Raw genomic sequence first — 27,817 nt, 5'->3', positions numbered from 1 at the left:
TAACCGCCCGTGATGGAGTTTTTATAGAAAGGTAGACCAGTTAGCTCACCCACAAATGCATCTCCCTCCCTTTATCTCCTGTGAATTTCATGCAGATGTATCAGACCTTAAAGTATTAGGGGAAAGACATAAACATACCCTGCATATTGATGCTCCTTGACAATTTCTGTGTGTGGGTGTTAGTTTTGTACTAAGCTTAGACTTGCCTTTGAAAAAAATAACTTTGAAGCAAAAAGGATGATCTACTAAATTCTCCAATCCCTCATATTCTCCATTTGGAATCTAGTTCAGGAATGACTGCAATGGGAGATATTTAATTTCCATAAGCAGGCATAAAGAAAGAGGCAAATTTAAGCTTATACCAGAAAATGGGCTTTTCTTTTGCTTATGAATGTATATAAATTCATGGGGCTGAGCTCACACCATATATAATATATCATTTTATATCCTATCTTGGGGGCTAAATCATATCATAATCAATTTCCAAGCAGCATAACTTCTAAATAATTGAATCCAACTTAACAGGGATTATTAAATAGAGATTTCAATGTATTCTTGCTTATAAGACAGTGCCTGGCATATAGTAGGAGTCAATAAATATTGAATTGAGGGAGGCACAATCTCAGTAGATATTAATTCCCCTACCAGAGGACCTGAGATTTTTCAATACAAATAAGCAATAAATGCAGTCAAAATTTGAGCTTTTTTGTTTTTGTTTTTAACTTAAATCTGCTGATCAAATCAATCCTAGGGGGCAACACATGGTACATGCAGACCCAACCTGACAGCTGGAAATAACTTTACATGTGAATCTGTCCCTAATGAGAGTCAAGTCAGCCCTATGGCGTTGCTCTGTGGTCATTGAGTCCTTCCTAATTTTTTAGGAATATTTGCATATAGGGCCGGTTCTGCTGCATACATACCTAGCCTCCTCCTTCCAAACTATTGTCTCCAAGAGTGATTTCAGCTAATGGGTGCAGCTGAACAGCACATCAAAGGAAGAAGAAGGTAATTGTGGTTGAAATAGGCCCCACTCAACCTCTCAACTCATGGTATGTTTCAGGTTTTATTTTATTGATTAACTATTTCTTGTGATCTGAGTGAAATGGGAGGATTAAGTGCAAAGAAAGGACATATATCTAAGGATTAGAAAGTGGCAGGCAGTAATGTACCTCAAACACACACACTTAGTTTTTTATGTAGAACTATCTGCTACAAACTCTGAAATTACTTACTTAGAACGTACATGAGGGTCAGATTGGCCCAATATAAATCCACATGTCAGTATCTTAATGTATGATCATATATTCACACTGTCTGCTCTGGCTCTCTCTCCCCTAAACAGGGACCAGGACTCTGACAAATTCTTAGTTTTCACTCTAAGTGCTGGTTTCCATCTCCCCAGCAGTAACTTAAAAATTGAAACTTCCTTCATTAGATATTACATTTTTTTCTTAAGACAGAATACACAAGCAATCTACTAGGTTGCAGTTTTTTGAGTGTCAACCATGTCCTAATCTTGAATCTCTGAAGCCACATCTTAACTATCCTGATTTGAGTACCTCCCAAATCTTCTCCTTGGTGCATATTTACAGATTATGAATTAATGTGTTAACAAATGGAAGGCTCAGGGTGGGAACTTTGTAGCATCCCTTTGTGCCAACTCTTGTTGTCACTGGCAACCTGAAGTGCCATCATGAGAAGGATTCTGAGGCTGTGAACAGAGGTAACATCTTGCATATCCCTATAGTATGTAAATAATACATGTTTACTAAGTTGAAATGAATCTATTATATTGTGATTATTTCTAGTTTCACTCTCAGAGAAATACTATCTTTAAGTACTGAAGTTTCCTTGTCATTTCCCACTATGTAGTCACCTCTCAGTTCTTAACATATTTGACCACTCTGGCTTTTGGTCATGTTAATTACTCCTTCTCTCTGTTTTTTAAAAGAATTTTTATTTATTTGAGAGAGAGGAAGAGAGAATAGAGTGAGTGAGAGAGAACATGAGTGGGGGTGGGCAAAGGGAGAGGGAGAATCAGGCTCCCCACTGAGCAGGGAGCCCAATGCAGGGCTCAATCCCAAGACCCTGGGATCATGACCTGAGCCAAAGGCAGATGCTTAACTGACTGAGCCACCTAGGCACCTCCTGTTAATTACTGTTCTCAAAGCATTCTCCTCTCTTGACCTTCATGATCCCACTAGCTGTTGCGTTCCCTTACCTCCAAGATGGCTCTGTCTTTCTTCTTCATGGTCACCTTTTCTACCATATATATTTTGAATGTTCCCTGGGCACTTTCCTGGTCCTTTTCACTCCTCCCTCTTGCACAGTCTTGGATGAACTCATCCAGGCCATGGCTCCGAGTCCCGCCTTAGTACCTTTCCAGAGCTCCAGACTCATAAATCCAGTGACCCACTAGACAGCTCCACTCTGATGTCCTTTTTTGCCATGCCAACCTAAATGGCCAGATCTGTGCTTCTTTATCCTTAGCAATTACTGCATGGAATCAATTCGGTAGGTTGCACCCAGCATAAAAAGAATACAATAAAATAGAACTGATGTGACAGTATCAGAAGACATCATTTGTAATAAAGTTAAGAACTGCTGGGGGAAAATTTTCTCTGTGTGAACTTGACTGTGATGTATAATGTCTTCTGACTGCAGATCATCGTAGAAAACATTCTTTCCATTTCCTCTCCTAACCCTAACAAAAGCTGACCCCTTTGATCCTTTCCCCCTGCCATGGCCTTAAATCAGGCACATGCCATCTTTTGTCCAGACTGCTGTGTTATCGCCAAACTGATCTTTCTGCCCCCAGCCTCCCTACCTATCACCCCCCTCCACCCTCTAATCCATCTTTACAAGCTGCTAGCTGGCTCTCTCTAAAACACACATCTAAACAGCTTGCTCCCTGAACTAACTGCCTTAGTGTCTCTAGCTAGTTTTGGGATAACATCCAAACTCCCTTTTCTGTAGTTTAAAGGGTCTCTGACTTCCACTTAATAGAATAGAGTAGTGTATGTGCTGAAAGTCACACTTAATTGCAAAATCACCTAAGTATTTTTAAGTAGAAAGAATGCAACTTTTTATAATACTATGACCACACGTGCCTTGAAAATCATGACAGGGGGGTGCCTGGGTGGCTCAGTCAGTTAAGCATCTGCCTTCAGCTCAGGTCATGGTCCCAGGGTCCTGGGATCGAGTCCTGCATCGGGCTCCCTGCTCAGCAGAGAGCCTGCTTCTCCCTCTCCTTTCTGCCTGTGCTGTTGCTATCTCTGTTTCTCTCTCTCCCAAATAAATAAATAAAATCTTTTTTTTTTAAAAGAAATCATGACAGAACATTCTCTACATTTTCTTTATGTATCAACTCAAACTCAGAGACTCTCAGTACAGAGTGGATAGAGAAATAAAACTGCTTAGTAGTATAGCACCTCTAAATCAAGTCAACAGTCATTTTGTGAGAAAGGAGCTTTATGTGCTACCATTTTTAGATAGGGATATCTTCTGGGTTTTTGCTTGCTCCCATAGCATCAGGACACACAGAAGGTCCTTTATAAACATGCTTATGAAAATTTTGCTGAAGCGATTTTACTTGCATACCCCAGTCTACACATAAATTAATTTCCATCAGCAGCATCTTTCCCTGTGCCTTTTGACACTCCAGGCCTTCTGTTCCGACTGTCTCCCTCTTCTTTGTTCTATTGATGAACCCCTGTTTGTCCCTTGAAATCTGGATGGAGTGTCCCCATCCTCTGAAAGCCTCCCCTTGCTTCTTCAGGGACAGGTGATTACTATTTCCTCTTTCCCTTGTGCATGATTCTGTTCTTGCTTCTTACGACTCATACAGAGGGAGTCTGTCTTCACCTTAGACCATGAACAACTAGAAGGGAGGATTGAGTTCTTTGCTTCCCCAGTGCCTGCTGTCAGTAGGCACTCTGTAAGTGTTGGCTGAGCTGAACTGATGACTAAGTGTCTAATACGAACTTGTTTCTAAGGAAAGCACAATATTCTTTCATTTAAATGTGTGCTTACAGTTTGCAGGATTTTAAATCAGTGACCTCTGATACTTTCCCAAATCTGAAAAACTGGAAGCTCCACATCCATTACTAAATTTCGTTAAGCAGCGATACTTAACTACTTGACTCATTTTGAACAAGTTAACTTAATTTTCTGAGCCTCCACCTAATCTATTTTATGCCGTATCTCAGCTCAAGAATTTACCATGGCACTGTGACCCCTAATATGACAAATCAAAATGCCTTTATTCATTCAATAAATAAATATTTATTGAAACCTTACTAGCTCTGAGGAAGTAGCAATGAATATAACTAAAGGCAAGGTCTCCACTCTGATGGAGTTATATATTCCAGGGCAGGCCTCTCTTGCTTAGGTTCCACCAATAGCTATTTCCCCTTATGTTATAAGGTCATCCAGCCTCATCAGGGCTTCTCCAGTTGAACTGTGAGGGATCCCTTACTGCCTCCAGCATCCCCATGACTGACTGTTATTTTGTCTTCTCTACCTGGAATACCCTTACATTTTCTTATCAATAGTCAGTATTGAGCTTTTGCTCTAAGTTCACACTTAAAGATAGCGTCCTTGAGGAAATCATCCTGGACTTAACAACTATTATGTTTATTTCACGATTTATTTAGACAGTACATATGATTTTGATTTATACCATGTCTCTTGATAGCTCTTGCAAATATTTCTTATCTTCCAAAGTTGATTATAAATTTATTTTTTTAAAGATTTTTATTTATTTATTCATAGAGAGAGAGAGAGAGAGAGAGGCAGAGGGAGAAGCAGGTTCCATGCAGGGAGCCCGACGTGGGACTCCATCCCAGGCTGCCAGGATCACACCCCAGGCTGCAGGCGGCGCTAAACCGCTGCGCCACAGGGGCTGCCCTGATTATAAATTTATTGAAGTAAAACCTATGCCTTCTCCTTTTTTGTATATAGTAGAGACTGTTTAGTACCCCCTAATACCCATTCACACCTTCTTCCCTTTAACACTAGAACTCTCTAAAATTCTAGGAACATGGCTGCCCAGCTAGAGATTACATTTCCCAGTCTTTTCAACTAGGCAAGGTCGCAGAGACTAAACTCTTGACCAATGGAATGTCAGCAGAAGTAATACCTTCAAGGTCCAGGAATTGCTTGCCCTCTATTCCTTATTTCACTTCCTATAGGCTAGAACATGATCTTGGAAGTGACCAGTCATCTTGGACCTTGCAGGTGAGGGCAAACTCCAAGGTTTCCATAAATCAAGAGAGGGCATCTGGGATTGTGGGCTACCTTTTGGAGCAAACTTTTCTTATTCCACTGCATGGCCTATGAGCTCAGATTTTTATTCACTAGAAAAATAAACTTCTATCTTGGTTAGGTCACTGCTACCAGTCTTTTATAAAACATTCAACTCAATATTCTAACATAATGCTCCTTACAATACTTAACATCAAGTAATATGAATAGAGTGCTAAATATATACCGATTAAATGAAAGAACATATCTCTGAATTTAATGACATAAAAATTCACTAATAAAGTGATTTGGTGGGAAGTGGGTGGGTTTTTTTTCTTCCTGAATGTTATGTGTTTTTGTTCCTTATGTGTTTTAAAAAGAGCTCTGATATTTTTTTCACTGAGTTACATTCATTTTCTTAGAAATTTTATATGGTGTCAATATACTTTATTTTTCTGATATCACTGAATAAGACTTTTTGGAAGGACTCTCGGAAACAGGATGGTCTGAAATTAAATTTTGGCATTAAAAGAGAAAGCTTTTAAATTACTGGGACTCTTACAGAAATTTTAATTTTAACATCTTTAGGGAACTATGGTCTCCGTTGACCTCTATAACTCACGCTGCTCACCAACTGCACCGCAACTTCCTAGTACTACAAAAGCAGAGGAAAACAACATACCTCCAAATCTCCTGAGATATTGGCACCAGCAAGAATCCCAGTAGCTGCTGGGAAAAAAATTGCAAAGACAGAGAAGAAGCCTTCACCTTTTGTGAAGCTTGGCCCAAAGTTTTCTGCAAATATTGATGCTGCAACACAAATAATGAGAATATTATCATGTAGACTTTCTTTACAGAAAAGTAGATAGTTACCTTTAGCTTCTATCAAAGTATCACGTAAATGGGTCCCTATGTGCTAAATGGAATTAATTTAAAAATGTTGGTGTATTCCTGATAAACTTCGTGTTAATATTTGCTAAGAGTCAGCATATATATCACAAGGTTTTAGATCTCCAGAAGATGGCTCTGAAAAATTTTTGTGCCAATAGAGACCGAGGCCTCCTGACTTTTTTGAATCTAGAATATTGAGAAAGAGGGAAATGGAGAATTCTTCTCATGACCATACTGGTATATTCACAAATATAGCACACACACCACACACATAACCTGCCCTATACACACACATAACTACTCTCTTGCATGCATAACTACTCTAATCAACACACAGTTTTTCTGCTTTTATATGCCTTTTAAAAAAAATCGTAGGAGAAACTTGTGGGCAAAACTATCTTAAATTTTTGATGTTTATGTTCTAACCTTCCCACTCCTTGCTCCCAGAGATTAGATCTTAAATTCTTATACTAAATTCTCATATATAGGAGAATAATAGTAAAGAGGAATGCTGGTCATAAAATAATACTATCCCAGGGGGTCTCAACAAATTACTTAAACGAGAAGGGAATAATGTAGAAGAAAAACAGAAAAATGAGGGAAGGAAAATGCAAACAAAAGAATCTGGGATGATGTAAAAACAAGGAAAGAAAATTTAAGTCTTCAGAAAAAATACAGCAGGAGCTAGAAGAGGGAAAAACATAGAAAGGAAAAGGATGTTAACCTGCAAAGCAAAAAAGACAAACTTTACAAAGAAGAAGAATCAGGAAGAAAGAAATGATCTGATACCAAAAGGAAACAGATACTAATAACTGAATAAATAATAAAGGGAAATATTTTAAAAATATCATCAGTAGGGGATCCCTGGGTGGCTCAGCGGTTTAGCGCCTGCCTTTGGCCCAGGGGGCGATCCTGGAGTCCGGGGATCGAGTCCTGCATGGAGCCTGCTTCTCCCTCTGCCTGTGTCTCTGCCTCTCTCTCTCTCTCTTTCTGTCTCTCTCATGAATAAATAAAATCTTAAAAATAAATAAATAAACACAATTTCAACAGTGGATTCTTGAGTAAACTAGAGTGGAAAGCTTGGAAGATGTGCATAGGTGGAGTAGAATTTCATGCTTTGTGACATTTCCTCAGGATGCTACACCAACGCCAACAATCTTCTGTGCTTAAAAACCTGACAGTGGTGCTTAACTAGGTAATGCTATAGATAAGCAAGGTGCAAAAAAAGTTTAGCAGGGGGGTGCCTGGCTGGCTCAGGAGGTAGAGGATATGACTCTTGATCTCAGTTTGTGAATTTCAGCTCATACTAGGTATAGAGATTACTAATAAATAAAATCTTAAGAAAAAATAAACAGAGGGAGAGACAGAGTACAAGCAAGGAGAGTAGTGGGCAGAGGCTATGGGAGAAGTAGACTCCCCACTGAGCAAGAATACCATATGGGACTTGATCCCAGAACCCTGAGATCATGGCCTGAGCTGAAGGCAGATGTTTAACCAACTGAGCCACTCAGGTTCCTCAAAAATAAAATCCTTAAGAAAAAAACCCCAGCAGTAAAATGGCTATGTTTGGCTTTAGTGTTCTCAAGTGTTGAACAAATTGTCTGAACTATGTTTTCTTTCCTTGCATGTATGACTCTACTTCTAGTATTTGACAGCAACAAAAATTTGTCCCACACTTGAAGGTTTCCAAAGCACCTTTGCATCCACGATCTTTTTTACTTCTCAAAAATCCTCTCAGTAAATTATTGCTCACACTTCAAGAGAGAAATTCGAGGCCCAAACACATTATGTGACTGGTCTAGCTGGCAAGCAGCAGGGTTGAGACTCACTCCAGATTTCCTGAGCCCAGCTCCAGGCTCTTCCCTGGATCACAATGGGATTCTCATGGTCGCATGGGGATCACAGGGATGATGATGGAGACAGGCAGTGAAGAACCACTGATTGTGAAGCAACTCATCTGTCACACGTACCTTGGTAGTTAAAGAAACCTCTGGACTTCTTCTCATTGTTGGAGGGAATGACGGTTCCAATGAAGAAGTTTGCAATAGCAATGAGAAGAATGACCAGAAGTATCACCTGAGCCTGGAAGGGCAAAATAAGAGAATTATGTAACAATTTTTTACATAATTATAAAAGTCGTGTCCACTGAAAGTCCACTGGAGAAAGACTCTGACTGGTTATTCTGGTTAAAACTACTATCCAGACTAGGTAATAGTATATCCCTATAGAATGGCATCTTAACAAGCCTTATCTGACTTGAGTGTGGAAGTTACATTTTCAATGGGGGCATTTGTGTGGGCACTTGAAGGGGATATTTCAAAAACATTCTAAGTATTAGGTGGGTAGCTTACTATAGGGTCTTCAGGAATAGAAGTGGAGCCCAAAGTTTTATCACTGATAGAATCTATTTCTTTTCTAGGCAGAGTGCCTATGGATTCTTTCCTTTCCCAGTGCTAAATGCAACAGCAGTTGCATTAATAACACAATAATTCATAGAGTTCCTGTGATGCCTTGTGCATTTGATGTTGGGTCACCAGTGTGTGCCCAGCATATGTGGTTTGCAAGTTTGACAAATCAAATGGTCTTTCTTTATCCCCTACTCCCCCTGCTGACATTTCTGGGGTCTGTTGGCTTGGCGTTCCGATATGCTATTCCCTCTGTAGAGAATGCACCTTTTTCCTACTCTTTGCATAACATTTCCTTTGTTTCATCCTTAAAGTCTTAGTTCCTTACTCAGAGAAGACTTTTTTGACCACTGAATCTAAATAATAGCAGCTAACATTCGCTGAGGGCCTACAATAACAGACAGACTTAAGTTTACCAGTATTCTTTCAGATAAATAATACCACCAATAACTGTATGAAGTAGGTAATACTGTTATCATTTTAAAGATAAACTGAGAAAAAAAAATTAAGATAAACTGAGGCACAGAGAGGTGAGGTAAGATCATACGGATGTAAACCAGAATAAAATCCAGGTGCTGTGGCAATAGAGCGAGAGCTTTAAACCTGCCCTCTAACTGCCACAAAGCTACATTGCCTCCCTCAGGGAATAAAGTCATTGAAAGCAGATTCCCCTTATTTTCTATCTCAGTGCCCTGTTTATTTCCTTTATAGCACATTTACAGTTCAGCATTCTATATTTACTTGTTTATCTACTTGATTGTTACTCATATCCCCACAGACCATATGCTCAACTAGGGCCAGGATTGTGCCTGCTTGGGTCACAACTGAATATGCAGTACCTAGCAGAATGCCCAGCATGTAACAAGCACTGAATTAATTTTCATTTGACATGTGATTAAATAACCCACAAATAAATGCCATATAAGGAATGATTTCCATTGCCTTATGTAGGTGGGCGGGCTGGTGACCTCTTGAGGTCTAGGTACTGTATCTCCAGGCACTTAAGACCTGTTGTGACTACACCCAGTCACTCTAGAGAGTCCTAAATCAGGGAAAAGATATGCTCCCATCATTCAGAATTTTACCTACTGTATTACTACTAGTTAAGTCCAGATATTCTCTAGTTCCAAGACCTACAGTAATCTCAAATTTACTCCTGAAGTACTGTGTCTCAGAGGAGAATGATAGCTTCTGCCTCTATTCCCTTGTCCCATCACATAGGCCATTTCCTTTGGGCTTCAGCACCCACAGTCAGCTTGAGAATAGGACCGCAGTGGGATTGAGGTGGTTCCCAGCATGTACCATTACCACGATCATATGGGGTCTGTGTGTGATGATGGCAGCCACCTTGGTGTCTATGTCATGGTAATGACAGCACAAAGGACAGAGTTGAGGCCTGATCATGTGACACATGAACAGTGAGTCGTGACTGCCTCAACATCATGCTTTGAGGGCTTGGGGCTCCCGCCCCCCAGTGTTAACCTGAAACTTTTGACATAGCAAGTAATAATAGCAATCCTTTTTGAATATGGGGTATGTTCTATTCCTGCAATTTGGTCAAGACCTGAGCAGCAGTGGCTGATAACATCATTTTGAGAAAATCACCTTTGCTTCCCATTCCATTCCAGCTACTGAAATCCCTAAAAGAATCACCACTGTGATGGAGCCTATTATCCGTATGTCATTGGTTGGATCCACCATCATTGAATTGCTCTCCTGGAACAACAACAAAAGTCGCCAAAATGGTTAGAGACAGAGCTTTTTTTGCCCGAATGCCGTAGTGTAGAATTGAACAGTAAAGAAGAAAAAATGTGCACTAATGGCCATGTAGGATAATAGAAAAATGAAGTGCTCCTTAAATTGGAGATTAATATTATTTTGTCCTATAATAATAAGGCTTTGGCAGCCAAGGTTAAGAGTTGGAAATCCTAGATGCTCATTCTAGTCACAGCTTTTAAAACTATTATAGCACTAAGATAAGTAGGTACACATATAAATACAATGTTTTGCTTCAGAAGAATGACTATTTTTGTGTATCAAGGGGAATCTTAGAGAAATGAAAATAAGTCATTTTAAATGTGAATATTGGAAAATAAATATTCAATTAAATAACAAACTCTATAAACGAAATAACACATTTCTTGAAGGTAACATACCTTATGAACTATATAATTCACTCATTTATTCATCTAATTTTCAAATAAAGGTACTATTATTAATTGAATTCAGTGAATATTATCATGACCATGAAAGGAGAACTAGAAGTTAGTTCACATATCAACTAGTTAACATGCTCACATACATAATGCTGTGTAGACAGAGCACCTAAACTAGGAAATGCTTAGTTCTCTGCAGTGAGTTGTTTTAACGTTTGAACTATCTTTCCTTTTGGAAATCTATAACCATGGTAGTAATATTGCTGCTGACAATAACTAACCCATTATTTATCTTTTGTTTCATATTTTACATAGTATTTCATGTACATTGTTTCATTTGTTCTGTACCACATTTCCATGAAATACATAGATCAATATTATTAGCCCATATGATAGATTTGAGAGGCAATGTTCAGATGAATACAGGGACTGGCTGAGAATGTCTCAGCTGATAAATAAGAGAGCCAGGATTCCAAGTCAGTTCTGAGGCCAAGCCTAGAATTTCAACTATATCCAACATCCGCATTCTACAGAATAAATCTATTTCTTCTCTCTTGCCATAATGATATCCCCTAGCGCTCTGAAAAAGGCAAATTGAATTGAATTATCTTACTTGGTTGAAGAAAAGAAAAACTTGTAATTACCTTAAGAAGATCTACCACTGTTTCAGCAAATCCCACCACATACATAGCAACAGCCACTGCATTGGCAAAAGCAAAGATCAAGCCTATAGACCCACCGAACTCGGGCCCTAAGCTTCTGGAAATAAGATAGTAGGCCCCACCTAAAACAAAAAAATGAACATACTTTACTCTGAGGAACTGCTAAGGGATTTAGTTTATATGACCAAATAATTTTGGATAATTTTTATTCTAGTAAAAATATCGCAACTTCCTAATAATTTTAGGAATCTTGTGTCACTTTAATGAGTAAGTTAGCCTTTCCTTGTACTCTGAGAACTGTAACAGAACACGGTAGAACTATCCTGACATAGTAAGTTCTGATTTATCGAAACCTAATTGTATACAAATGTTTCAAATAAGACTATAGCAAACTTTACCAAAACAAAGTGCTTTGCCTTTTCAAAAAAATTCACTGGTAAGTTTAAATCAATAATGTAGTCAAAGTAAAATGTTATATTTGAAATCTCCAGGAACAGGCAGGTCTAGGCAGAAAATGAAGTAGGTGAAGTTTATCATTGCTATTCTAACTTCCTTTCTGGTACATATTTGCTGCATAAACAGGTATCTGTATACACAGCCCCTGGGTGGCGCAGTCCATTGAATGCAGACTCTTGGTTTTAGCTCAGGTTGTGATCTCAGGGTTTTGGGGTGGAGGCCTGCATTGGGCTCTGCTCTCAGCTTGGAGTCTGCTATTTTCTCTCTCCCTCTGCCCCTCCCCACCACCCGCAGAATAAATTAATAAATCTTTTTTACAAAGTTTTCTGTATAGTGCTACACATTATCCACTCTATAAATTGGAATGAGTTCTCTATGTTTTTAGCTCAAGAAGGCATGATTATTGCCAAATATCCATTTGTATATGGGGATGGCAAATGGGAAGGAAGATTGGGAGGGTTTGGAACAATTGCTTCTCCTTTGGACCTTGAAAAGATGGTTCTGTGTATGGCTGTGAACTTCTTTCTGTGCACAAAAGTCTGAGCTGTGTTGGTTAACTCCTAGAGGGTGCTGAGAGCAGGTAAAAAAGGCTAAATGTCAAGAGGCCTAGGTAGCTAGATGCTCCGACAGACCATCGCAAACTAATGTCTTCCTATACCGAGCGAGTCTCAGAGGTGGACAGAACTGGTAGGGGAATGATATCAAACAAACATCTCAAAACAGAACAAAAACTGTCTTTTATGGAAAAGGAATTTCCTCCACTGTAACTCCTTTGGGGTAAAGGGTCAAAGCTCTCTTTAGAGATGTAACCAGTTCTCTGGTGGAGCAAATCTCCATTATCCCTTTTGTCCACACTACATTAAATAAATTAGCTAGCCAGTGACTTAGGCCTCATCAAAATGAGAGGGGCAGGGGAAGCTGTGAGAGGATGTGTTTGTGGGAGGGAGAATGCTCTTAGAAGGGCCTGGGTAGGAACATCTGAATAAGATTGAGGCCCCAGGAGCCAAATAGAATGGGAGAGGGGAAGATGAGTTACAGCAGCAATGACAGACTCACCCTCTTCACTTTCTGCTAGTCCTGCTTATTCCTGGAAGATTTAAAAGTAACTTTTTGTTCTGTTTATTTGCTTCTATTTTCTTTTAAAGGATCCTCTCAGGCTTGTGGGCCACTGGGAGCATTGTGTTAGGGTGAATTCTGAGGGCTTACCAAATGGGAAGTGTCAGCTGGGGTGCGGAGTAGGCGTGAGAGAGGGCCAGTGGGGCTCAGCCAAGGCACAAAGAAACCACGTATTTTACTGTAATTATTTATTCCTTCTTTCTGGACACCTGGTCACTCTTTATAAACATGTTTAATCACAGGAAATGGGTCAAAGAAAACCTTCTGGAGATCTCTTAATTTTATTTGAGAGAATTTGCCTTGATGTTTAAATTTGGGTTAGTTCACTTTGCTTTAAGGCTTTGGGGACTAATTATGAATATGCAAATTTTGCTTCCAGCATTAAACCAATTCTAGACATGACTTTGTAACCCAAGCTTGTAGTCATAAGCAAATGAATTGGCTTACCTCCTCTTACTACTCCATTTGTGCAAATAGCGGACATAGAAATACCTGTGAGTGTTGTCACTACCACACTCAGGCCAATGATGATGACTCCGAGACCTGCAAAATCCCCCAAGAAAAGTGTTTGGTTCTGGTAAATCAAGAAGTCACCAGCACTTCAGGAAGCAGTGGTCTGAGTCTTGTCACAGCAGAGTTGGTCTCCCCATGAAAAACCTGAAATGTTCTAAATGATCCCAGTCCATGAAGGTCTCAGGAGCCCCTGAAATGTACTGAACTTTAAAACTGAAGCCATGTCCAGGGATCATTTCCCAAGACACTGCTGGCAAGGGGTGTGCAAACTGGCCTGAAAAAGAAAACATTCACCAGAGGAATCTGAGCATCTGGAAGCCACGAGCTGCAATGTGCCAGAGAGGTCCATTAGAGGAGATCCCATAGGTGACCAGCACGGACCAGGCCTGAACTCACGGTACCTTAGGTTCCTTCTGCATCCAGCTCACCTATGTAGTTCACCAGGCATCAAAAACATCGAGGCTACTTGCTTGCTCCAGTCAAAAAGAAGTATATAAAAACTTTTCCTACCCGTGGCAAGCGATGAGGGCATTTAGGTATCTTAAAAATGTTACCTCCACGAACAAACCCGTTAGTCGCTATTGCAGAAGTTGACAACCCCGTTATAGAAGTTACCATGGTGGAAAGGAGAATTATGAGAACTCCAAGACCTGTTAGCAATGAAAAATAAAAGATAGTACATTTTACTTTTCTTACTTGGATTCCCTATTGCTGCAAACTATACTGCCTCTGATTTAAGTTTTCACCTCCACGCCTTGGGCCCCAGTGGAGTTGCTTTGTGCTCCGGAGAAACTGGTTTGCCTGGCATAAAGATCAAGTTGGAGGCCTGCTCATTATGATGAAGGATGGTCTCCCAAAGTAAACACAATCTAAAATGCAGCCCTGGAAAGGAAAAGTTGACTTCTGCTGGTGTCCTGGGAGAGGAACTACCCTGGCTGTGAAAAGAGAAAACATGACATTTGACCTTCTCTCTTGCTTGAGAGGAACCTGAATGAGAAAGTTGGGGGCTTGACAAAGGTTAAATCCTTCCCCATTTTTCTTGCATCTCTCTTGCCTGGAGGAGAAAAGAAAGGAACGGACTTGGATTACCTTTGAACACACTCCAGAAAGGTCAGTGGTGAGCTATCTGAGCCTGTGTTGCCTTTACCTTACAAATGATCATGCAGGTCACACGTTTAATTACCTCCTCTGACATATCCATTTGTGGCAATAGCAGAGGTGGATAAACCAGTGATACCAGTCACTGTCACGGCTAAGCCGATGATAATCACACCAAGACCTCAGTTGAGAGAGGAAAAATAAAGGCAATTAAACAGTGAAACAATCCATTAGATCGTTTACATAAAAGCCAGCAAATCTAGGGTAATCACCAAAGGACCACATCTGAATTAACAAGTTGGCCTGGAAACCACCGGAGTAAATGCTCAGCTTTGAAGGTTTCTGCCTGTAGCAGCACAGATCCTAGAAACTGGAGAGCTAAGATGTGCAGTGAAAATTGCCCAGAACTGAACAACCATGGCTGGTCAAAATTTAATGTGAACCCCATTTTTTACGTTGTTCTAGATGCCTACAGACATAAAAATTGGTCAATACAATTCTAAGCCGCTAATATCACTGGAGAGTAAATGTTCATCCTTCCAGGTAACTATCTTTTTATGTACATTTGGTTGTCTGGGAGTGCAGATTTATATACAATGTAGTAAATTGTTCATCTGGCAGATAAGTAAAGTGGAAAGATTCAAATTGAACTACATTTACCGATTGGCTATGTGACCTCTGGCAAGTTACTTATTTTCTGAACCAAAAAGAGCAATGAAATTTGAAAGCACACGTCTGGCTAGCTAGCACGGTGAGTAGAACATAGTACACAACCAGTGGCCCTGCTTTTTCGTCATGTCCACGATAGCTGTAAATAGGTGTTGTTCACGGAAAGCCTGCTATACATCCAGCTGGTGTCAGGTAGCATGTGAGATGCGAGGAACAAATGAAATGAAATGAAGAAAGCTGCCTCAAGGATCTTATGGTGCAAAGGTCAATGATTCTAAGAGGGAGAAGGTGATAAATGGAATTCAGAGAAAGACAAGGCTGCTTTCAGCTTCAGAAAACATACAGTCAAGAGGATACTGAAGGGTAGCATGATATGCTACCCCAAAATGTACCACTTTAGCAGAAAGATTATTTTGAACTGAAGGTGACAGAAAAAAAGCAGATACCTCCCCCTTTTTGCCTAAAAACAAGATATAAGTTTGTAAAGTGGTCTCCACTTTCCTCTATACTGGGAAGGGCAGAAAGTAATGGTCAGAGCCAATTCTAGAGCCTTATTAGCTAGGGTAGCACGAGAGGAACCTACTAACAAACGTTACTTATTTTCCTCATGTGTCTGCCTTCCCGCAATTTGCCACCCTAGAAACTCAGTCCTTTCCATTGTCTTGTTCCTTCTCCAAAAATCTCTTGTTCTCTTATTAAAATGCTACATAAGGGCAGCCCAGGTGGCTCAGCAGTTTAGCGCTGCCTTCAGCCCAGGACCTGATCCTGGAGACCCAGGATTGAGTCCCACATCGGGCTCCTTGCATGGAGCCTGCTTCTCCCTCTGCCTGTGTCTCTGCCTCTCTCTCTCCCTCTCTCTGTCTCTCATGAATAAATAAATAAATAATCTTAAAAAAAGAGAGAAAAAAAATGCTACGTAAGCCCTCTCCTCTGAATGAATGACTCATTGCTGAGTCTTCTCATATGTACATGTGATGTGTGAGTTAATAAACTTCCAATTGTTTTTCTCTCGTTAGGTGGTTGGTTGCCAGTGTTACAGAAAGATGTGTGGGGTCACAGGCACTGAAATCACCCTGGCTCTAGCCAGAATGCTCTCGCCTGGGTCTGTTAGGTATGCTCCCCCACATGAAATGGATGCTGCATAATTGTTGTTGGAAGGCTCTCTCATTCCAGAGATAATCAGAACAGGAGTCTTCTAAAGGAGGCTGTGATCTCTCTGGCCACGCCCTGGGAGAAGGAAGGACATTCAGAAATGGAAACAAGGCATTGGAGGCTGCCTTTCTTGATGTTCCATGCTATATCTTGGCTCTATAAGAAGTCTCCAGGCTCTTTTACAGTTTGAAGTGCAATAGGAAGAGACTAACTGTAGGCATGAGATGCAAACTTGGACCATATTGCTTCAGTCCCTAAAGACTCTTCAAGTTTGGTGTTGTGAGAAACAGTTGCACTAAATTCTTCAAATGTACGGCAGGGATTCTGTGGTGACCATCACCTCTGCCTCACCATGTGGCCTCAGTTCTTTGCACCCCAACAGGTAATTTCTTCTTATCTTTTGCACACTACTGCTTCTGATTTTGTTTTGAGGACATTTGATGTCAAATGTTTAGCTCACCCCAGCAACTACACAGAGCTCTATAGTTTGCATTTCAGGACACTAAAGCTACTCTGACTTTATTATTTCCCTACCCTTATTTTCCTTTCGTTTCTATTTCCCCAACAATTCTTACTTATTTGTTTGCATTGTATACATTTCTGTAAACCATTTGAAATCCTGGAACAAAGTTTTATACATTTAAACAGCAAGAGATTTGCTTTTCTCTCACAGTCAAACATGAAATCCCAGGGTAAGAGGCAGCTTCAAGAACATTCAGTTTGTAGTTGTCTCCAAGTGAGGTCCTTGAATCACCTACTTCAGGAAAGTCCTGAAGTGTTTATTAAAAATGCCCAGACTCACTGAGTGTGAATCCTTCAAAGAGAATCCCAGGATTCTGTGGTTTTGTAAACTAACTTCCTGGGTAATTCTCAGGTACCCCACAGTCTGAAGATTACTGCACTACCTTAGCCTATCTCATTTTGTGTCTGCCTAGACAGCAGGGTTCTTTAGCTTTATCTTCAAAGAATTGATTGGGAAATGATTAATCCAGCTCCTTAATTTTCAGATGAGGAAATGAAACTCATGGAGTATATAAATGACTTGCTTCAGGTCATACCTGTTTCATCATATCCTTCTTCCATGCTTGATGTTTATTAGAAACTATCTTGCCCCAGCCAAAGTCTCCGAGTCAGAGAAGACCAATTCAATGGCATTTGTGGTTTATTCTATCATTTGCTTTTGGAGAAAGGACAGCCCAAACTCATGGCCCTGGAACGACTACCCAGGGGCTGTAGCTACAGTGACTCACGGCTACAGCTTCCTTCTGGCTTTGTTCCCAGAGTCTCCTCTTGAAAATGTATTCAGGTTTCTTCTCCAAACTATCCCCACAACAAAGAGAAACTACTTGTATTTGCTTCTTTTCTTACCCAATAAAGGGAATCCAAATGGGACCCAGAAGGTGACTTAATCAACTCATTTAGCTTTAATTTCACAGCAAAGGCCAGTAAAACTGAGTAAGGGTGGTAATAAGTTTCTATGACTCACTAAAGTCTACTCCATGAGAACTAAACAACAAACAAACCCTTGTTCAAAGGAAAATCCACTAGACACCCATTTAAAGTAGGGTATGACTACTTAAATAAATAGGTCCTTGTTAAAACAATACTGATGTCTGAAAGTACAATACAGTTTAGCAGAAGATAGGGTTCTTCATATTTTATAACTCTGTAATAAGCATGAAACTGTGAAGAATAATGTAAGATCTGATTAAAGTTCAGATTATTGCCCAAACGCATGGATGTTAAATAAGTTGCATTAGAAAGAATTACTCTTGCCCTTGGCTACACTCACACCTCCAAACAAAGTAATGTTGCTTGATGATCTCAATAAGTTACTAAACTGCCCTTAAAAAACTAATTTTGCATGAAACCCTGGAGCAAACACTTGGCAATATTAAGATGCAGATTTTCCATGGAACAGCATATACTTATTTTGTACCCTGTGGCTATAAGCATTCATTTGATATGCATCATAAAGCTGGCAAGCAGCCCTTTGTCAGGAACCCAACAGTTGCCAAACATGAAACATGGAAAAACTATGGGAACTGGTTCCAGTGTTTCAATTTACTGCTCAGCCCTTTCTTGTTGCGAGTTAGTCTTCTGGTGATGCTCAATATGTTTTGACGAGCAAAGGCAATAAATAATGACCAAGTACCTTTGAATGTGAATTAAGATACATTCTGGAGCAGTATCTAAAAGCACATCTGAAGCTCTATGTTCTCGATACTAATGATTTATTTGGCTTCTCCAAAAGTGGATCTATAATGTATTTCCCATGTATAGAGTGGAACATCATTAATTTGTATCACATTAAATCAGGGACTTTGATAAATTAAAATTTAAAATAAATTTTTTTTTTAAATTTTTATTTATTTATGATAGTCACAGAGAGAGAGAGAGAGAGAGAGAGAGAGAGGCAGAGACACAGGCAGAGGGAGAAGCAGGCTCCATGCACCGGGAGCCCGACGTGGGATTCGATCCTGGGTCTCCAGAATCGCGCCCTGAGCCAAAGGCAGGCGCCAAACGGCTGCGCCACCCAGGGATCCCTAAAATAAATTTTTTATATAACTTTTACCAATATGCTCCCAATAAAATAAAAAGCTTGCCACAGGAAATGATATTTTAAATAAAATACCACCTTTAAAAACATCAAATAATCACTGGAAATAATTTCAACGTCATGCATTTTCCTTTAGAAAAATTAGTAATAGTTACATATGTTATCTTAGTCATTTTATCTATTATTTTTAAGCCTCTACCTGGCAATATTTTATTAACCTTTGTTTTCTTACCACCGGCACCTGAAAGTAACACAATTATTTTCTTTGGAAAATGTCCAACTAATTCAGCATGAGTCAGGTCATGCTGTTACCACTTTTCCCACAAGCTGTTTTTGTCAAGTGAAATTTTGCCAATAATCAATAAGGGGGATGCCACATGTCAGTATGTCCCCAAATCTGAACAGTGCTATTTCACATATACATGTCTCTATGTATTGGTATACCTAAAACTCGAAGAAAAGATAGAAATATTTGCATGAGCATTTATATGGTCGGCAAGCTGGAAAATTCCAGTCTTCCAGAAGTTAACGCTTCACTTTTCCTCTGTGACAAACATTGTCCAAGAGGCAACGTTAAAGAGCTGGAGCGCAGATTCCTTCTGTGACCTTGAGCTCACATTCAGCATTCGTGGTCAAAACAAGTTGCTTATGGAGTTTATAGCTGACATTGAAAACTCTACGCGGGGGATGGGGAGAAGGCTTACCAATTCCAGCCTCTCCAACAATCCAGGAGAGGCGAATGAAGAGCATGACACCCCAGATGTTCAGCATGCATCTTACCTGTGGGTTGAAGGGGCATGGAAAGGGACGTCAGACATGGTAGTGCGGCAAAACCTAGCTGGCTCTGCAGCTCTGCTATGGGGCTTTGCTAACAGTCTCTGAGGACACCGAACAAACAGATTTCAGGTGGAAACATAGGAGCTTTCTCACCAGCACACCTTTCACCCATCCAAACTTCACAGCGCCGGCTTTATCCTCCCCTTCCTTGTTTTCAGCTTCTTCATCTCCAGGCATCCCATCACCGTTAGCAACCCTGTCAACCGAGCCGGGTGCCACTGCCACATTCTGCATTTGTACAGGTAGCAAAAACACAATGTTTGGTCAACACAGGGGCCCATAGAACTTCCAAAGGCAAATCAAAACAATTGACATAAAATTTTAGACATACACACAAAAGGAAACATTCTAGCATTTGAATAAGGTAATAATTTTTTTCCCCCTGGGAGCTGGTGAGTTCATTTTATGAGTGACTTCAGGCACAGTGAGACTGTGAGGGTGGCAAAGGAGCTTGGGCAGTTCAACTGGCGAAAATATTACCTTAGGAGAAAATGGTCAGATTTGGGTACGTCTAGAATACAAAAAGAACAAAGGAGAGAAAAAGAAAGTAAAGGTGGGGCAGAAAGCCTATCAAAAGTGAATGAAGTGGTACCTGGGTGGCTTAGTGGTTGGACGTCTGCCTTTGACTCCGGTCATGATCCCGGGGTCCTGGTATCCAGTCCCGCATCGGGCTCCCCAGGGAGCCTACTTCTCCCTCTGCCTATGTCTCTGCTTCTCTATTTTTCTCTCATGAATAAATAAATAAAAGCTTAAAAAAAGTGAATCAGGGTCTTTGAGGCATGGTAGGAGGTTAATCTCATTGATGCCGACTATCTGGACGTCTTTCCATTAACCTCCCTGGACTTTACTTTATTCACCTAAAATAATGATAGTTGGGGAACCCTGGATGGCGCAGCGGTTTAGCGCCTGCCTTTGGCCCAGGGCGCGATCCTGGAGACCCGGGATCGAATCCCACATTGGGCTCCCGGTGCATGGAGCCTGCTTCTCCCTCTGCCTGTGTCTCTGCCTCTCTCTCTCTCTCTTTCTGTGACTATCATAAATAAATAAATTAAAATTAAAAAAAATTTATTAAAAAAAATAAAATAAAATAATGATAGTAAAGTCTCTATAATCATCATCTTTAAGAAGATTGAATGAAAGAACACATAGAAGCATTTTATTCAAAAACAAGCAGAAAAAGGGTTACAGTTCTAAAAAGATTTAAAGGGACTATTTGGCAACAAGAATGTTATTCCTATAAAGGAAGTTTCTTTCAGACTTGATAGGCCTTTGCCTGAGAATTGCTGGATGTGCTGGTAGTATCGCACAAAGAGTAAGAAGTTCTCATGACTGACTGACTACTAAAAGGTAAGCTGAGTAGAAGTAAAAAATGAGTTGTATAAAAAATGTCAAAAGCTTATTTAGTGGTTTTTGGTGACCTGATTTTGAAGACCTTCCTTGTCAGTAGGATAATCTGAATTTAATGGGGAAAGGAAATAGCTCTGCTTCTCTCAAGGTAAGAACAACCCTAATTTCTCTGTTAGATGTGACTTTGAATAATTTAAGATGCATCTACTTAATTTAGTCTACCTGGCACCCACCTGACTCTCATGGTTAGACTGAGTTACCCACTGAATTCCCCCAAAACAAACTTTTCCAGTAAGGGGTTGAAACCACTGGGGAAGTCTCTTAGATTCAGCACTTAATTATCATTATTAAAGAACAACTTTATCCTAGTTAAGCGACCTAAATTATTTTAAGGCCGGGATGATGTGTTCCCACATTCCTAGCTAAAGAAGTCTCAGACAAGGGCAATTATTTTTCCCTTCTAAAATGGGTCTGGTGTGAAATAAATATCCAATATTTATTAGAAGGACTTTATTTGAAGGTGACCAAAGTTCTCGTCCTTGCCATGCTTAAGGGTTATTGCTTCTTTGGGCTTTGGTGTATCATTAGCATACCTACTGTAAGCTGACTCTAATTTGGGCTATTTGCTCCAAGTGACTGACTTCTTCTCTCCATGTTTTTTGTACTTATCTATGTAAGTAAGGATTTCTTCCAGCTTTGTTATTCCACAAGATTTTTTTTTCACACTAGTAAGCCACTTGGGTAACCAGTGCAATACAATGTGGTAAGGATGTGGGCTACTTCTCAATATCAACCAAGAACCTACCATACTGCAGGTCATCAGAAAACATTACTGAATCCATAAAGTAGATTTGAAGGCCACCCAAGCTCTACCACTTAAGAACAGATGACCCAGTTTCTTATCCATTCTTGCCTCCTATTTCTTTTCTCTTTCTTCATCCCTATTGGGTATTTCATTTCTCATTGTTTCCTCTCTATAACCCACATTTAAAAAAGGAGGGGAAGAGAATGAATCTCAAGTCAGATCATCTTACTATTTTCTGGTAGTATTCAGAGTAAAACTGAATGAAATTAATAGTTATAATATTGCCTTTAATTACCTGAGGAATATCTTAATTAATTAATTAATTAATTAATTTTTAGGAATCTCTTAATTTAAAGCATCCTCAGTCCCTATTTGCGCAGATAATTGAAGGCTGACACAATATGTTCACACCAATATTAGATACGGGTAAACAAAGTCCACAGAAATTGAGGCTGAACCAGCAGGGCAGAAACTGGTTATCTGTACCAGCTAGAGATGCAAGTCATGTATGTAATTCAAAAATTTCCAGTAGCTCCTTTTAAAAAAGTGAAAGGAAATTAGTGAAATAAATGAATTCAGATTTGGATTTTTAAATTTTAAAAATACACTTAACTTTTGTACAATATCATTTTCTCAGTCTTTGCAATGTAATATTCATTAGCTATAGTGGCATCCCACCTTGTAGGAGGAACCTGATCATGGGCTGTTTTAATAATGTACTTTACGGGTAGCCCAGGTGGCTCAGCGGTTCAGTGCCGCCTTCAGCCCAGGGTCTGATCCTGGAGATACAGGATCAAGTCCCATGTCAGCCTCCCTGCATGGAGCCTGCTTCTCCCTCTGCCTGTGTCTCTGCCTCTTTCTCTCTCTCTCATAAATAAATTTTAAAAAATAATGTACTTTACTTAATAGACCTATATAAAATATTATTTCAACATAAAATCAATAAAAAATATGAATGAGACATTTTACATTTTTTTTTTCACACTATGCCTTTGAAATCTGGTGTGTAGTTTACACTGATAGCACATCTCAATTTGTACTAGCCACGTTTCAAGTGCTCAATAGCCGCATGTGGCTTGCGCTATCATATTGGAGTGCACCTGTCTATACACTGCAGTCTATTAGAGATGGATGAAACATTTGAAGTTTTTTTTCCAGGCAATTAAAAATTCTATTTTTCTCTGAATAGATTCTATACTCATAAGGCAGCTGAGTGATTCAGATGTAACTTCATTTTCCGTAACTAGAAAATCAATGAGAGCAGAGAATTGAGGTATGTGTTAAAATGCCCATGAATGTTGAAGAGATTATTTGGTTAAGAAATTCATTTATTTGACTTGATTAGAGAAAAACTTTTAAAATTGTCAATATTCTAGTTAATCAAGATCTCACGGCCAGACTATCAGCAGCTACTCATTCAAGGAGAAGGCAATTTCCTTTTCCTCGGTTAATTGGGGATCCCATGAGACAGAACCCTAGTCACTTGCTTTTTAAAGGCAATCTTGGGAATAAAACCTATGTTTTCTGATTAAACCTGAACTTGAGGGTTTGGTCCAGGAAATTGCTTTATTCCTGGCTGAACTCCGAAGGTAACCGTGACCCTTACATCTGGATTAATGAGAATACCAATGATGTTAAAAAAAAATCTTACAAAAGAGGCTAAAGGATGAATAAGATGTTTAAAATTTCCCCTTAAATGGACATTTTTATCCGGTAGATGCCCTTCTGGGCACAACTTAACAGTTCTTCAATTTATCACTAGGACATCACAATATGAAGCAAAAGGAATATTCTATGCAGGCATATCAGGGAAATCATCATTTATGGAAGTTTGTAAGGCAATAAATATCTAAAACTATTCAAAAATAGAGTCAATGTAGATGGTCAACTCTTTCTTCGTTGAATGTGTTCAAACTGCTCGAGTTTCAAAGTTTTTAATATATGCATGCCATAGAGGGGAAAAAACCTTTAAATGTATATTTCTTCTTTTGACTATAAAGGGCTGGTAGTAAATTTATAAGTACAGAATCCATTTCCATTGCTTACTCTCTTACAGGAGCTGAAAAATCACTGTACCATATGAACTAGGAGACTTGGAATCTAGTTTCAGCTATGCAATTAATTCAGGGTGTGTCCTCCAGCAAGTTACTTAACCTTTCCTGGATACTGCCAAGGAGGATAAATCCAATGGGTTTTCTGAAAATCTTACTTTGAAGTAATTTACTCTAAGGCAAAATCATTTTTCTATGTTTGTCATCTTCTCTTCTAACGTGGCAAAGCAAAATTTGGTTTCACTCTTTAATAAATGCCTCCTTTGTAAGTCCATACGGCAATTATAAAGTCAACTTATCATCAAAGTACTGAAAAGACTTTGGGTCGAGGGTTTGTGGGTACTTGATGGCTGTGAGCTATAACCAGTGGCTGGCAGGCTCCTGGCTGGTGCATGTACTTGGGACCAAAGTCTCAAAGACTAAAAGTTTTATGATTGCTGCCTGAAACCAGTTTTCCCCTCATACTTTGAATTAATTTGTTTGTTCACACTCCATTACCATAAATGATGACCCTTCCACCTTTCGTAAATGCATTTTAAATTGCATAGCTTTAGGGAATGATTATTTATTTACCAAAAGTTTTACCTGTGCATTAAGTATTCAGAGAAGGTAAAATGAAGTGCAAAAGAAAGAAAGAAAGAAAGAAAGAAAGAAAGAAAGAAAGAAAGAGAAAGAAAGAAATAGGCCATGTCTCCCCTCCAATATTGATAAATTAGTGAAGCTTCAATCACATAAATTATTTTATTTAACATAAAATGTGTGATTTTTCAGACCCCATAAAAATGACAAATACTTTCTAGCTGTTATCAAAGAAGAAAAAAAATAAGTATATTTATTCTATAATTCTATAAATTATTCTATAAATTATATAAATTCTAACTAGATAATATTAGCTACTATACATGTTTTTAGGTTTTTACTGTTTAATCTTGGGATGGTAGGAACCTTAGCACATCACTGAGAAGTAGCTCCATAAATATTTAGGACTACAGAATTCCCTCTCAATTGTTTTAAACGTTCTTGAAATATTTAAATATATGCAGTAGTTGGGAGAATAATTAGATCTCATGTGCCTATCATTCAACTTCAATAATTATCAACACATGGCCAATATTATTCTATTTAAACCTCTCACAACCCTGGGATTATTTTAAAACCAATGCTAGTAAGAATCAGTTCCTAAGGTTCATTTCAGAATGAAAAGCATGAGTCTAGTCACATTTCTATATCTTGTTGATCAATGTTATTATATTTATACATTACTAGCCCTTTGTGATATAGGGGAGTATTTAAAATTATGAAAATGAGGGGTTTTTCTTCCTTGTTTCAACAGATAAACCATGCCTCTAAATCACTACCAATGGTCACCATTTATAATCTCAGTATTTTACTGTGTCTGAAAATATGTAGCTCACACACAAATGGACTTATATTTTTGATAACTTAGGCCAAAAGATAACTATGCGTGAAATAAACAGCATAAGAAAAAAAAAACTTAAAGATTCTTAATACTTTCCATATATACTTCAAGGAAACCCCTAGTTTACTCACCATCTATTACTGAATACTAAAAACTACAACTAAAACTTCTAGTAAATATTAGATTCTGAGTCTCTAGTTGCAAATTTTCACTCCAAAAAATATTTTAGAAGTGGCCACTAATCCTTACTGGATTTCAATTGAGGCATTTATTTGGCTTCATGATATTTCCAATTTTGGATACCCTCAATTTGAATGCTAAAGTTCCAAATTTTAACTTTGCAACACTTTAGAAACTATTATTTTTCAGAGAATGCACTTGTATACTTTTGTTTGTCATTTTACAGAATATAAGCATTTATACACTAGTTTCTGTGGTTTTATGCTTTGTGTGCATATTTGACTACATGTCCTTTATTTCTACCCATAACAATGATATTTGACATATAAAATTCTGGGGAGTAGAGATCAAATCTCTTTAGCTCACTGTGTACAGCAGTTCTTGTAAATAGAAAGCTAATAAATGCTTTTGATGATGACAGGAAATGATTGAGACCTACAAGTAATTCTGTAGGAGAGGAACAGTGGGTGGCTCAGTGGTTGAGCATCTGCCTTTGGCTCAGGTCATGATCCTGGGGTCCTGGGATTGAGTTCTGCATCAAGCTCCCCATAGGGAGTCTGCTTCACCCTCTGCCTATGTCTCTGCCTCTCTCTGTGTGTCTCTCATGAATAAATAAATAAAAATCTTAAAAAAAATTAATTCTGTAGGAGAAGCAACATTATCTTTAGGCACATCTCCAGGAAAGGAATCAGAATCTCTTGTTCTACCCATTAGGACTGAGATACAATTTCTTCTTTGGGCCTGAGTTCCACTATTTCCTGTAGCTGTCAGATGAGCTAAGGCAGAGTGCTATGGGAGAGTAAGCTGAAGATGGAAAGTACATGGACTCTGGAGTCACGCAGACTGGGCTCAACTTATTAGACACATGACTTGACTTTGGAAGTTTATTGACTTAAGTTTTGTTTTCTCTTCTAAAGGATTCATAGGATTTTATAAAATCTTTGCTATCCATAAGATAGCAATAATAACAGTACCTACTTTGAAGAATCGTTCTAAGGATTGAATGAGAATTTGCCAAGTGTGAGCACCCTGATAGGTAAAAAATTCTCAATAAAAAGTTTGTTTTTACAACAGAGTTTGATTCTACAAATCACTATTCCTAATGCTTTTTATTCACAAATTACTTTTTGTTGCTAACAGCCTAATGGCCCCAGTGTGAAGTCATTCCACTGTTTTTGTTTCCGTTGGTTTGTAAATGGTTGGTTTCCTTAAAAACAATATTTCTATCTTAATTTTTATAGTATTTGATACTTTTTCATAGACAATTTATTTCAATGACATGAGAACACGGACTTTGATAGAAGGGCTATATGTTTTCCCAGTTTCTATATAATATATTTTTCTGTAACAACAATGGTGGTTAGTAAGGCTGAAAAGGAGATCCATTTTGGTTAGCTCTGTAGTTAGGAACTGTGTTTAAAAAGGTGGCCACAGGATTATACTGGACACAAAAAATAGAATTATTTTTACAAAGTAAAAATATTAGATTAATCTTTGCCAGGTGTTTAATAATCATTATACATGTTTTGATATGGAAAGAAGTCCAATGTATATTATTTAGTGAAAACAGGACAATGTGTAAAAAAATATGCTTCAATGTGTGTTTAAAAAATATAGACAGAAAATTAGATAGATAGTAATATAGATACTTAAATAAGTATGTTTGTATAGGCATAGAAAATTTCTCGAAGGATTTATAAGAAACTGCCAATAATGATTGTCATTTAGAGACTAACTGAAGATCTTTATGAGATAAGAGGCATCTCTATATTTTTTAGTACTTGTTAAATGTTTTATCAGTGTATATTTTACTTTTTATTTTATTTATTTATTTTTTTAAAGATTTTATTTATTCATGAGAGAGACAGAATGAGAGAGAGAGCGAGAGCGAGAGAGAGAGAGAGGCAGAGACACAGGCAGAGAGAGAAGCAGGCTCCATGCAGGGAGCCTGACGTGGGGCTCAATCCCGGGTCTCCAGGATCAGGCCCTGTACTGAAGGTGGCACTAAACCGCTGAGCCATCTGGGCTGCCCATATTTTACTTTTTAAATAAAAATCAGCTAATACAAAAATTTCCGTCATCATTATCAACAATCATTTATTGAGTTTCCATCCATTATAGTCAACATACTAGACTGTATATACATAAAAATTATAGTACTCACAAACATCCTACAATATCAGTTGGAGTTATGTAGCTTGTATAATATTGCAGAGAAAGCAAAAGATGGAGTCATTTTTTTCCTGCTTTTA

At 38.7% G+C, this 27,817-nt stretch overlaps 1 protein-coding gene and 1 long non-coding RNA gene across 4 annotated transcripts in view; one reads left to right on the top strand and one right to left on the bottom strand.

Moving 5' to 3' along the window:
* SLC12A1 (solute carrier family 12 member 1) overlaps nt 1–27,817 on the bottom strand; it is a 90,274-nt gene that overhangs the window by 56,977 nt on the left and 5,480 nt on the right. Inside the window, exons 3-9 of one of the 3 annotated variants that reach the window (XM_035708919.2) lie at nt 19,856–19,990; nt 19,630–19,705; nt 14,630–14,725; nt 11,344–11,483; nt 10,149–10,259; nt 8,109–8,220; nt 5,930–6,057 (exon numbers count right to left, since the gene is read on the bottom strand). In XM_035708919.2, coding sequence (XP_035564812.1) covers nt 5,930–6,057; nt 8,109–8,220; nt 10,149–10,259; nt 11,344–11,483; nt 14,630–14,725; nt 19,630–19,705; nt 19,856–19,990 — 798 coding nt within the window. Of the gene's footprint in view, nt 1–5,929; nt 6,058–8,108; nt 8,221–10,148; nt 10,260–11,343; nt 11,484–13,380; nt 13,477–14,000; nt 14,097–14,629; nt 14,726–19,629; nt 19,706–19,855; nt 19,991–27,817 lie in introns of all 3 variants that reach the window. The other 2 variants (XM_035708920.2, XM_035708921.2) reach the window with 2 other exon arrangements.
* On the top strand, nt 13,154–23,180 carry LOC118352920 (uncharacterized). The gene is made up of 4 exons (XR_004810872.2): nt 13,154–14,556; nt 15,010–15,087; nt 16,230–16,747; nt 23,104–23,180. It is a non-coding gene; the product is annotated as an uncharacterized LOC118352920 (long non-coding RNA).

This window comes from Canis lupus, chromosome 30, assembly GCF_003254725.2.
Source record: "Canis lupus dingo isolate Sandy chromosome 30, ASM325472v2, whole genome shotgun sequence".
NCBI classification, from domain to species: Eukaryota; Metazoa; Chordata; class Mammalia; order Carnivora; family Canidae; genus Canis; species Canis lupus.
The sequence above is the reverse complement of the archived record's forward strand: the minus strand, read 5'-3'. Positions and strand labels throughout refer to the sequence as shown.